Genomic DNA, 14,274 nt, shown 5'->3' on the forward strand with positions numbered 1-14,274 from the left:
TTGTCTAAGCAGATGACATATCCTCGGGGGCGGAGCTACGTCACGAACGTTCTACGTTGCTAAGACGCGCACCACTGTACCACGTATTTCTATGGGCTTTGTGCGCGCTGCTGTGGAACGCCGGTGGAGCCGGTGAAAACTCGAGAAAACAACACAAACTCAACTTTGAAGTAATTCTGAATAACCAAATTCATATATGTTACACACGTAGGACTAATCTTGTTACACTGTTCAGGGGAATCTCAACAACCATCGCAAAGTACCGTTTTCTGCGAGTTTTTGGTCTTTGTTTTCACCGCGAGGGTTGTCAGGCGGTAGAAAATGCCCGGATGTCCGCCCCCGAGGATACAATTCGAATATTACCCTTCATTCTGTCAACATCAATTGAAAAGATAGTAATCTCGACAAAAAAAAAGTTTATGAGGTTTTACGGGACAGTAGATCATGCAAAACCATTTGTGTTGGTGAAATCTGATTAGTCAAAACCAGAGTTGTCAGTGAATCAGTGATTACTTCTGAGAATTTCTGTAAGCATTATGGTAGGCATGGCAGAACACGTTCTGCGCTTACGTGTTTGTGCTGTTGTTACGTTCACTGCGAGAATAACGCGTTATGCGTCAAATCGAACGTAAAAACAGGACAAACAAAGGTCATAGCGTCGTAGTGGCGTCAAACATCGACAAACGCGAAAGTATTTTGGGGGACATTTCCATGCTTAATAATGTGCTGTACAAATTTGATGATAGGCAATTTCGATTAAGTGAGGGTATTCGAAAGCAATATTCCTCTGTCGAAGATCTGCCGGTCGATGTGAGCTACGAAACAAAGAAATTCGAGTTCAAAATCAAATCGTTCAATTATTGCGGCAGACGTTCGACGCACATCTTTCATGCATCTCGCGATATCTCGCAGTTGAACGGAAAATCACCTATTGAGATAGTGGTTTAAAGTTGGGATTGGAGGAAAAGAATGCGGCGAAAGCATACATGCATCAAAATGATAGTACTACGTCACGAACCACTTCGACTCAAGGCCCAAGGATTTTACAGCTTTCAAATCTAGAGGCACTGGTTCAGTTAAATTATTGTAAAATAAATTTAAAAAAAAAAAGAATTATTACAGAAACTGGTTCAATTGCTTGCTTTTTAAGGAATCAGGGTGACAGTGGACCACTTTCTGTCCAGTCCCCTTGTTCACGTTTGATTTCTTTTTGTTAACAAAAAATAGCTGTCGTAAATACATTGTAATTATATTACCATTAAGACAAATTTAATCAAAACATTGGTAACAACTTTAATATAGACTACTAGTATGTCGTCGGACGTGGTTGGCGATTGTCACGTTATTGCGCCCTCACCGACGGGTACTACTAATAATTGCCAACCAGGAATGAAGAAAATATTTCATGCAAGGTATTGCAGAATTATTTTAACACATTTATGAAATACTAGTATACAAAATGCACAGATAAGAAACCATAAAACATTTACCCCCCATGATTTCAAATAGTAGACCCCCTTATTTTATTGTCAGCATTTGACGGTTCCCACTCTCCATGAAGCGGCGCTGTTTGCTGTTCATTTCTGGTCACTACACTTCAGTTCACTCAAATCACTATCGTTCGTTCGTTTCCTTCTCTCGATTCTTTTTAATACATTCGTTCATTCGATCAAGTCTTGTTTTAAATCATCTAATTCAGTTAAAACCGCGTCGTCGTCGCACCGCGTCCTGATCGATATGGGACTCATAGCGACGCACACAAAGCGTGTAAAATACATTGTTTATTTACATGAAATTCGAACACGCGCTGCGCGACGACCACCGCGCTTTAACCAACAATAACTTACAAAATAAACTTGTTACAAACTGCGCATTTACTTTGTGGTTTAAACAATGTTTTCAACTATAACTTCTGATGGCGGCATTCAACATTCACGTTCAAGTCCTACTCCAAACATTCAAATATCACATTTATACAAAAGTCTATCTAAAATGGAGTTGTTCCCTCCTAATCATATCATCCAACATGTTTAGTGCCCCAATGATTGTTTAAAGCGGAGGAGTCGTCACCTGCGCACGCGTCAGATGGCCATAGCGTGTCATTGTTTACAAACAAGCGTCTACCTATGAGTTTTGCGTTTTTAGCGTGTGTTGTTATCGTCGCTTGGGACTCAATTCCCGCGCGTGCGCAGGTGACGATCCTCCCGCTTTAACCTCGCAAATTAAGACCGAGTACATCCTCGTTCTGTTTTAGAAAAGATGCATACTTACCTGAAGCCCAGCTAATGAAGAGGGGGAGGGGGCAAGGGTAAGGTAACTGGTACAAGTTACAGGAAATAAAAACGGCACTTTACGTTTTTACAGGAAATAAAATGAAAGTTCCATTTACAGTAAAATATAGGTTTTTTACACTTTAAACTTTAGCAAATTCTTAATTACATTTTACATTTTCATAATATTTTTGATAATTTGTGTTTAAAAATCAAAATTGGAAGTTGCGTACGAATTACGACATTTAATTTGGAAAATGCTTTATACGCTTACAAAAAATAATATCTTTGTACAAATTACGAACGAATAAAATAGGTGATGACATTTTACACCTTGTCTACGAATTTACGTTTTTTATTTATTTAAATTACATTATTACGAAAATAAAAACAATTGATTACAGCTTACGAAAATCCCTTGCCGACCCCAATTGAATGCATATCTAATTCAAGATGAACGCATTAGCGTTACTTAGAAGTGGTGCAGAATCAATGTAAAGTCTTTTTACCAATGACCTTATGCATTGGTCCAGAAACTATGTTCTTGATAGCCTTTAATGGAGAAGCAATGGTAATTTTATGGAACACCTTCTCTCTGAACAATTCGACACTGATGCCTAATGTAGCGCGTGTTCGAATTTCATGTAAATAAGCAATGTAATTTACACGCCTTGTATACGTCGCTATGAGTTCCATATCGAACAAGACGCGGTGCGACGACCGCCGCCCTTTAAGTTCGGCCTATGAATGGCATTTCTTATTTCGCCGACTTATAATATATTTATTTTCACTGTTATTCTCATAATCATTTGAATTAAGTCAACTTCCAGATTCTAAAGATATTGTTCAAAGTCTGCACCAGATTAAACCCATTGACGATTAAACTGCATGCGGCTAGTGCGTTGCACCATCGAACCCTACACTGTCTATGATTGCACATACTGAATGCAAGAACGAAATAAAAAACAAACATATTAGTTGGTCTTCACTATCTACTGAGTAACTTAATTTGCAATTACTTGAAGGTCTAGTCATGTCACCAACTTTGGCTTCTCTAATCTGCGCTAGTACAGGTTATGACATCATAGACATAGATTTTAAGAATGCACATGTTTTGAAAAACACACTAACAAAAAAAAAAAGTTTTTTTTCCTGATACCTCGACATATATTGGTGTGTTTATTCATGTTAGACATTGTGGGGGTATTTGTGGTGGCTTTTTGTAATTCGTTTGCTCGATAGGAACCCATGGCGCAAAGGTGATTTACCCTACATGCACCGCACGGCTTGAAGCTCTCCCTGCTTACGTCAGAAATGATTCCTGCACATGCGCACCACGTCACGAAAGCATCCTGTATTATTTTGCGTTTATGTCGTCTGTGGGGAAACACCGGATTTCCACGTTAACAGTGAACTCTGGGACTATATAGCTGATTCGACACTGATAACAATATTATTAGGTAACGTGACAACACTCTTCTTTGTGTTTCTTATTTACTGCTTAGTAAATACGACAAAAATACATCACGATCATCGTTTCGGCAGCCATTTTTTGTATCGTTAGATTCTGGTGATTTCACCGGTTGTCTGTTAAACCGTTGCCTGTCAGCTGTTTTACCCGTAATCCGTTTTATTCGGTATCTCAGTTTGGAAATCGTGATCACACTGTATATCACATTTAGTCGGGTATGTTCTCGTATATACTCTAGAACCGTGAAATTATTACTATGAGATGTGTTCAAATATGATACGATTTGAACGGGATCGGACAATCGTTCCGTGAGAACATGTGATAATGACATGCGGGCCCTGTGAGTACCACGAGCAACCTACACTGAAGATGGCGTACTTTGAATGAAATCGCTTCATAGCCGGTGAAGTATTTCGTTTTGATCTGAAATTTCACAACTATATAACAAAATCCGATGTCTCTATTTTACGACATTTTCTAAACACCGGGTTGAAAGTTGACTTCCGGGTTGATGATTTGCGACGACATCATCACTATAGCTGATTCGTTTTATGCAACGTAATCGAATACACGTTCCCCTTCTAGTTGTATGGCTAATCAGAACTGTACTTCTAAGGAAACATTGATTCAATATTATAATATAGAAATAATATACTTATTGTTATTTCTGAAACCAAGTTTGATTTTTTTTTCAGGGTTGGCTATTCACACATAATTAAGTTTCAGATAAAGTACCAACATTATGACAATGCACCCACAGAAATGTTGTAATTGATGTTTTCCTGCAATACACAGAATCAAAAAAGGCAGCAACACTATTGAACAGCGATGAATGGAGAATATTGTTAAATGCCAGAAGCGTTTACAGTTACATAAGAGATATGCATCTTTCATTTTAAAGACAGAATTTCTAACTTGAAATACATTCAAATATTGCATTTGCAAAAATGGCTGCCAAAATATCACCGCCGCCAAATGGAATTTACATTGTACAAGGGGAAATGTCCCTTGTGGTTACTGCTATGAGGCGAAATTCTCGGTGGAGCTCTCATAGTCCACAGGTAAGTGCAGTGACCATTTTTTCAACTCTCAAAAATCATTCTATCTCACTTGAAATGTATTGTTTTATACATTACTGATTGAGTAGATTTTCCTTTACATATAAACATCACATGGATCATATTAAGAAAAATACATATCACATCAGTTACTTTAATGAATCAGTCTCACTCAGTTTTAAAAAAAAAAATTGCAGGATGCTATTTCTGATATTTTATGGGTCACTTAAACTTTAATTATTTTTCACAGATTTACTCAAATATTTAAAATTACTGCACAAATCTATTGACCTTGGAGAATGAAATATACCTGGGTAATGTTAAGTTGATTTTATTTTTTTGTGTTGAAAATTTGTTATTAAAGGGCCTCTCTCTGTCTTCAAGGTCAAATTGTGTGTAAACAATTCATTTTACACATTCTGTATACAAGCCATGGACCCATAACAAAAACAACACTGTGATAACGTTACTTGATGATAATTCATATGATTTATGATTGAAAATTTTTACTACATTATTTTTGTCAGTAGATTTTGTTTAAAAAATTAATATATTTAAAGCACACTGGTAACAAATAGTTACTTTCCCAAGAGCATCTTAAATAGGCAATGAATTTCATAATTGATTTCATATTTGCATTGCTGCTGCGTGACAGTTTCTGCTTAGTGGATTCATAGTTATCTTTCGTATAATAATGAATCCTGCTGGCATTAAATATTACCTGTATAAAATGTCAAATCAGAGTACATTGATAGCATGTATCAAATTATAATACAACAACATGGTTCAATCTAATTGAGCCAAAGTGACTTTTGAAGAAATTCTAAAGTAATGAGTGATATCAAAGTTAATTTAAAATGATGATTGCATCTGGATTTGCCTTTGAAAATCCTTGACTTTCATTACCTTCGTCATAAAAATTTGTGTTCATGACCTATACATGTAGTTCATGGAAAATTATTTACATTTGCTTCAAAATGAATAAAACTGTAAAATGGTAAAACTTTCATTTTGGATTTGAAAAATTTTAAAAAAAAGTCGGAGTATCATCTCTTGCTGGTTTTTATCTCCACATCTTCCAAACATAATCCTGAACAAAAAATGTCTTCAGTTTGTCACGGCTAGTCATTATTTTGAGATCACTGTTATACATGTAAAATAACGGGATGTTTTGAAACGCATATCAAATGAAACTGCTTTGCAAGATCTCTCGTTTTGTTACAATTTGGTCCAAAGACTAGGATTAATTAGTTATTATTATTAGTGGTGTACATGCATCCATTTCATGTGCACTAAATTGTCAGAACATTGAGATAATTCTGCGTACAATTTTAGGACACTTGTACATATTTTCCTGTATTATTCAAATAATTGTTATGTTCTCAACACATATTTTACATCATCGTGATCTCTCTTACCATACTTTTCTATTTTAGTAAAATATTTTTTTAATGTGATTGTGTTCATTCATATATATATATATGATACTGGCTTATGACAAGTGGCCATATAAGAACCACTGTATCTATGTTTATATTGTGTATAATGTGGTCACTATATGTACTGGTAAGTCAGGTACCATCATATAAAAGGACATAAATTACCAATATGACCCATAATTCATTCTGTTCATTTGACCTTGATGAGTTTTGGCACTGATGCATTTATATTGATTTTTTGATAGAATAATTAATTCAAAAAATTACAATTTAAATGTCAATTTTCATTATTTTCTACAGTATAGTTTGAAGTAGGAGACAAGTGTTTAAATGATTTAACAATTGACAGTCAATTGCTTAGAATAGGTGAACATAATTTCCCTACTTTCCTACAAAATAAGTGAAAGAAATAACAGCATGAATGATTGATTTTGCCTGCTGTCAGCTAAAAAGAAATGTTCAATTGAAGAAGGGGGACAAAGCGTAATTTTTAGACCGAGATCATTTGTAGTGATAACTGTTACCTAGGGTATTCATTTCAAGTCACGATAGTGAATTTAACAATAGACAACTGACAGCTTTTAATTACAAAAAATATCTTGAATTGATAACAAATGCAGGATTACATGATGAGATGTGGTTGCCATTTTGACCATTCATGAAATATTGTATAATATTTGGACGGGACGCCAGTTAATGTGAAATACCCAGCTGTTTATGAAATATACAAATACATGGAGTTTTCACTCTAGAATCCGTGGAATCACATGTTCATGTTGTTTACACCTTTAATCTGTCTTGTTTCTCCATCAAATCTTAGTTTTAGCCTTTTCACCACCAGTTCTCTGTTTTCATCATGAATCCACAAAATAGTTCTGTTTATAGTCTGCACTTCCCTTCCGAAGTTTGAGACAAAAATAGCCAATTTTTTGAGTAAAAACTGAAAATTGGCTCACATTTTGTCTGTTAGCTCCAAAATTAGGGTTCATTTCCAGAAATATTGATGAATATGAAAAGAAAGTGCAGAAAAATTTTGGCAAAAAATTCTGGTGGTGAAAAGGTTAAAGTAAATTTGCAGTGAGATTAGAGATGTTCTTTTGATGTAGATATTCGGAGATATTTGCTTTGTTTCTTATTGCTTCTGTTGTACTTTCTGGCAGGATGAAGATCAAGATCCTCTTCTTGGGAGTTTTTCTCAACTGAAAGACGTAATAAACAACATATCAGGTGAGTTGTTATCGTAATACTTTTAAAGATTTGTTGTCAACATGTCTGAAGTGTTCACATGATATATTATGTAAAAAATATCGAAAAGGACTGGCTACTATCAAAGGTATTTTGTGCTTACTGTATGTGCTCTATAAGAAGCACATCTCTACTGAATAGATCCTCACATAAACCAAAGACACATAAGGCCGAGAAAAAAAAACATCTCTGTTTCTCGTTTCCGAGCGTATCATTTTGAACTATGATGAGCCTCAGACGTTTTTTTCCTTCTAAAGCATTCTAAAATGCACTTGTACTCGCACTTGTCTCTAATTCCCCCCATTTTAGCTCAGTATTAAAAAAAAAAAAATCGCATTTTTAAATTTCCATAAAACGAGAAACGGAATTTTTTTTTTCCTGGCCTAAACGAAAATACATTTATTGTTTACTGGTTCATTACAGCTTTCACATGTATTTTCAACATTGGTACATTTCTGTCGTTTGAGCGAATTCGATCTTCACTTTTTCAAAATTTGGGCATGTCTTCTTGAACAGTTTTCTCATCTTAGCCTCATTGTAGATTAGATCGGTAACTTCTATTTTTTTCACAATTGACAGTTTTGGATACCTTGCTATCAGTTAAATATGCATTTTTTTGCGCCACTATACATGTATCTTATCCCTTTTCTAAGAACTTGATTGGTTCATGTTGCCCCAAGTTCTAAGTTGAACACCCAAAAAGGAACAACCCCTACTTCGGGTGAGTGTGCTCATAAACTAAATATGGAGGCTAAATCGAATGATCAAGATTCATTCACTAATGAATACGACTTTATGGGAATTCTGGTGGAGGTCTGTAGGTGCTCATGTTTACGAGGGACACCAGAATAGCATATTAAATTTATATTTGATAGGAAGATGGTCACACATCTCTGTCGCCGGATGGTTTATGTGGTAGAGTGCACCGTATGTACATTTACCATTCCTGAGTTCCACCCATGGAATATGGTTTCTAAACATATTTGCTATATTAGAAGCGCACAATATAGATTTTTACTAGGTCAAAATGTGTGATATTTTAATAATTTAGTATACAGTATGCGATATTTATTTCATATGCGCTTGTATTTGAGATACACTTTTAATACAGTATATACAGTATGAAAAAATGAAGCATATGCACTTGTAGAAAAAAAAGAAAGCCAGGAATAACATTGAATGCCTGGAATAGTCACACATTTAAATAAAAAATCTGATTGTGTTTTTGACAAATTCTGTTTTAGATGTCTCATACATGTATTGAGCAATTCTCTTCAAACTTTATACATTACATCATGCCATACATACACACACACACAATAATTTTGTCAGATTAAAGATGGCCGACTGCACTTAGCACTTAAAAAAAAAGTCAGGAGAGACAACAGTGACATTCAATGTTCAGAACTGTCACCTGGCACAAAAACATTTTAAAAAAAAAAAAAAAAAAAAAGATGGCCGACTGCTGAGAATTTTAGTTCAGGTATATTAACATGTTCAGAACCAAACCTTGGGCATATGTGTTCAAACTTAATGGAAGAAGTAACCAATACTGGAGGTTAATGTGTGTCACTCTCATTTGTAAATTCAACTTACGATGGCTGACTTGATCCATCTATCAGGTCCCTCATTGACAAGTATTTCAACATCTGATACTTTTTGCATATCTGCAATTCTTGAAGCTATAAAATAGCAATTTAAAAAATGCTCACCATGCGCAGGACTAGGTGCTAAATTCCTGAAAGCGAGACGGTTGTCACTTGCGCACGCGTGCGGGAATTGACTCCCAAGCGAAGATAACCCACGCTAAGGTCCAAAGGCTCATGGGTAGACATTTGTTTGTAAACAGTGACACACTATGGCCATCTGACGCATGCGCAGGTGATGACTCCCCTGCTTTAAATGTGTATTTTTTTGAGATTGAACATAAATAAAGTATGTGATTTGGTCATTTAAATAAGAACCTTTTTACTAATAATTTGTGCTATGATGTTGACATTTGTTTTCTTGCTATATGTATAAATGTGACATTTTTATCTCCGCTGTCGACTTTGTCGAGCGGAGCTTATCATATGAGTGATTGTCCGTCGTCGTCGTCCGTGTCAATGTTTTACTTTTTCTACTTCTTCTTGAAAACTACAAGCCTGAATGCTTTGATACTTGGTGTATATGTACCTTGGGTAGACCTCTCTCAGATTTGTTCATTTCATGATGATATCTTCAATTCTCTAATTTTGGTGAATATTTTTGTAATTTATGGTAAAAAGTGATATTTTCGACCTCTTGTTGAAAACCGCAAGTCCAATTGCTTTGATATTACATATATAGGTACTACATGTGGACCTCTCTCAGATTTGTTCATTTTGTAATGATATCTTTAATTCTCTAATTTTGGTGAATATTTTTGTAATTTTTGGTAAAAAGTGATATTTTCGACTTCTTGTTGAAAACCGCAAGTCCAATTGCTTTGATCTCAGCCGACAGGCTGCTTGTTCAAATATCTCATTCATAACTTGTGTATCTCCATAATGTAAATACCATGAGATGCAGGTTTTCACTATGTTGTTATGTTCTATGTCACACACCAAAACTATGCTTATAACCCACAACAAAGTTCTGTATGCTTATTGGCTTTAAGATTTAGTATGCAATGGGGACTGTGCATTGCAAATACTTGTTTTGCCTTGTGTCCCAAATTACTCTGAGCTTGGTTATTTGTAGAATGATGTAATTTTTCGATTGTTTGTCTTGTGTATGAATTAGGATGAATCCTATGATTGAGAACAAATATGAAAAAAAAAAATTCAACATCTGGATGCAAATTGGAAGAATAACTTTGATTGATACGGTTGTAATTGAATCTCCTATTGAACTAATCATACAAGACAAACTTATGGTGTGGTATTTTCACTGGTATCAATATTTCATAGTACATGTATAAACACAGACAATGGCATTGAGTCTTTGCTTTCACCATGCTGTGATATTTCTATAGACTGAATAGATATAAAAAAATCACTGACATCGATCACTTGTGTTGTTGAAGCTAATAAAAGTACCAGTGCTATAGTTTTTCTCAAAATACTATATATTTTTCTATTCAGGGACCAATAAAATATTAAAAATATCATTAAATTTTTTACATGTACAAATGTAATGTACTGCAACAGTCTCTTACCTACTTTTATTGATTCAGCCTGGAGTTTACTCATAATGAAAATACCCAGATTCCATATTCATTTCTGCAATAAACTGTACATTTTATACTAAACTTAACTGTATTTGAGGAGTTTGAAATAGATTTTTCAAGAAAATGATGGTCATATTTTTGTGAATGGCTGCCATATTGTATATATTGAATCACTTTTACCATGTTTTCCATAGTGTAGATAATATGCTATATATCAGATTGTGAAAAACGTAATACATTTCATTTCAGAAATACTTGAATATGATATTGCTATGCTAAATCTAGCATTTATTTGGCTGAGCAACATTATTTATATTTCTCACTTTCCCAGGGCAAGCTGATATGTGTTCAGGACTGATTTTCAAAATCTATATGTTTATGCTGTACCATGGTTAGGTACTATGTGTATACATTCTGGACCATTTCTTCGGTTTGACTGAAACACAGATGTATTTATATATTTTGTACTTTAGTCTTTATTTCATACATAACTTGTGTTAAAACTTCCCCAAGCATCGACTGAGTTTTCCGTTCTTGCTCTCATGCCAGAGGTGGCATTTTACACCCAGTTTTGAGAGTTTCAAGGTGTTAAGTATTTTTCAACGACACTAAATTATTTACATTTCAATATTTTGATCACAAAGATTATTAGTAATTTGAAAATATGAAAAATATTCATGGAAACATGTATGCCTGCTCTTGAGTGTTTTTCCTGTGTTTTTGAGTAGCACTGGAAATGTTCAGACAATTTGAATTACAAACATATTGAATTATTCAAATTCACCGTGGACAGAGTGATTTGGTAAACACTGTCTCGTAGGAATATTTTATATTTGGCCTTGGTGTGCCTTTGGCAGTTTCATTCTCAATGACAATGAAGGCAACCTAGTTATTGATCCATCACAGATTAACATATGGTTGTATATACATTGTTGTTAAAAACTACATAATAGGATTGCACTTGATAAATTTGTTTATATAAGTTTAAATACTGTGTTTTCACTTCATGCTTGCCATTGGGAGAGTGCATTGTGGGTAGATCAATGTTTATCAACACAAATCTTGTCCATGCATGGTGCGACGACCACTTCCTTTTAAGCATCACAAAAACCTAAATTGTTTTAATATACACATACATGTATATTACAGTATAAGTTGTGTCAGTTTGCTGAATGAACATGTAACTTTCCTAATGTTAGGCCAAAAAATTGGGTCGGATTTTTTTTTTTTTTTTTTTTTTAAATTCGTGAAAACTTACGAGTATCGTAAATAGCCAAGGTATATGTACTTCATAGTATTCGGAACATGTCAGAGAAATACAGATCAACCAGAGGTTCAAAGTCGCCACTTACGGGGACTCTGAGGTTCAAACAACGGTCCGGGATCCTTAATTTTTTAGAGGAAACACTTTTTTACTGCTTAAAATGGTGAGTTTTTAATATTTGGGGCTATTAAAAAAAAAAAAATTGCACGCAACCCGATATTTCATATTTTCTGGCTAGTCGCTGAGGGCAACAAAACAATTTTTTGGCCTTATATAATGTTAACATATGACGAGATTGCTATATGAAAATGATGAAGATAGTTGAAAACATGGCTCAAAATGGAAAATCAACATGCCAGTAATCAACCATATAAAAAAAACTAACATGTTGGCCAGCTCAAACTCTTACAAATCTCAGGTAAACAAGACACACCTACTGTATTTAGATTGCACCCAGAGAAATCATTGGAAAAACACCAAGATTAGAACATCCAAATACACACAGAGTAAACCCACAGGTACACAGCCGCTAAGTAGTCAACAAAAGACCACATGTTGGTCTCACCTTTGACCCGGGTGATTACGCCCTCAAACAGGGAGCACCTGAGAAAAAAAATATTTAAAAAATTTCATTGGCAAGACATTTAAATTGCAAGGCATTTAACCTTAATATAATACTGGTACATGTATCCGCCATAGCTAAGACTGCTTGAAATGGCTTGGGAGTCTGTATTTTGAAAGTTCACAAGCTAGTGTAACAACTTGTGCTGTTATTGGTTATATTTTTTTGAAAGCAACTGCTGAACATGTTGCAAGTGATGAAGAGAAACTGAATTTGAAAGTAAAGGTCAAATGTATTAGATGTAATCAGCTCACATCAGCGTATCAAATTAATCACAGAAACCTGACTAGTGTTAATGAGCTGCTTTTGATTTCTAGGACAGGGATGATGGTCGCTTAGAAGTTGCTCTCAATGTTATTTTTTTGTGGTGTCATTTTGAATTCAGTATGTATGTACCTGGTAATCCCCCCTATTTCTGACTTTTCTTATTCTTTTTATTGTGGAGATGGTAGAACGGACATCTTTTGTAAAACAAATTATTCATGAATGTAGATGCTGCCCTCTGCATATACAGTTATAAGTATGATTTTCCATCAAGCAACTCCAGAGCTGTAGCTGTATAATCACTAGATGTTTCATATTTTACTTTCCTTGAAATCATTATGATTGGATGTTCAATTATTTGATACACTTGCATGTCATAGTTGTCTCTCCTGAATTTTTTTTTCTACGCACATCGCGAGTTCAAGTTCTTACGGTACATAGATGTATATATAGTGCATTATATTTTACTAGCATTTCAAGTTCCTGAATACGTTGTTCTGATTGGCTAAGAGCCTACTTTTAAATATGCGAGCCATGGTAAAATGGCTAAGTAACGTTAATAACACACACAGTAGGAATAAGTGCTGCTGACACCTGAATCGGCTAAAAACATTGTCGCATTAAGAGCATAGAACGTAATGAAGAAAAATTGCAACCTTTGGGGCTCAAAAAAGATGCACAAAATTTTTCAGATTTACGCAACAGATGCCAAAAAATGATTGTTGTAACTTGCTTGTGAACCCTGTAGTTTTGGGGACCCTCAAAATGCAATCGTGTGTATGCTGTATGGCCGTATGTATGTATGGCCGCTGACAAGAAACTACTTGAATAAATCTCTAAATTAGGGGTGTAAATTTGCTCATACCCTCAATGTATCTATAGTCACTGTATGCTAGTTCCAGGGCCCATTTTTCATTCACCACGGTTGTAAATAATGCTTTGGGTGCTGTATCACATTTGTACATGGTTTTTGATGCTTTTAAAGATATTTCTGTGTCTCAGAATACATTTAAAATGAAGTTGGTATAATATGATAGCAATAAACCACCGCTAAAGTCCGGTATACAACTCGGTTTTGCACAATCTACTCCATATACAATGTACACACTCGTTGATGTTCATTTGTATATGTCATGATTATGCAAAATTGTGTGGTATACCTGCCTTTCGCAAGGGTGTATTGCTTCATTTTGTTCTGGAAATTTAATTATTTTTGTACCATGAAGTACGATTTGCTGAAAATTACTGATACATTTAACAATGTAAATGGTTCAAAATATTGGTTGCTATGTGTTATTTTGTGTTATTTTGATGTAACCTGTGTGTTCTCTAAGCTGATTTGACGCATCACTGATCCACAGAAATTTTTTTTTCCGTAAATTAATTTTTAAAAATGTCTTGCTGGAATTTGTAATTGGTAAAATGAAAGTCGCATTTTATAATATAAAAGA

General features: G+C 34.7%; 1 protein-coding gene across 2 annotated transcripts in view; it reads left to right on the forward strand.

The window, feature by feature from the left end:
- The first annotated feature begins 3,600 nt into the window (after positions 1-3,600).
- LOC100369526 (Golgi-specific brefeldin A-resistance guanine nucleotide exchange factor 1-like) overlaps positions 3,601-14,274 on the forward strand; it is a 74,340-nt gene continuing 63,666 nt past the window's right edge. For both annotated transcript variants that reach the window (XM_085493644.1, XM_085493645.1), the window contains exons 1-3: positions 3,601-3,730; positions 4,437-4,802; positions 7,399-7,465. In XM_085493644.1, the coding sequence (XP_085349770.1) occupies positions 4,689-4,802; positions 7,399-7,465 (181 nt within the window). In that variant the 5' untranslated portion in view covers positions 3,601-3,730; positions 4,437-4,688. The remainder of the gene's footprint in view (positions 3,731-4,436; positions 4,803-7,398; positions 7,466-14,274) is intronic.

The sequence above is a fragment of the Saccoglossus kowalevskii genome, chromosome 19, assembly GCF_978046115.1.
Source record: "Saccoglossus kowalevskii chromosome 19, keSacKowa6.1, whole genome shotgun sequence".
NCBI classification, from domain to species: Eukaryota; Metazoa; Hemichordata; class Enteropneusta; family Harrimaniidae; genus Saccoglossus; species Saccoglossus kowalevskii.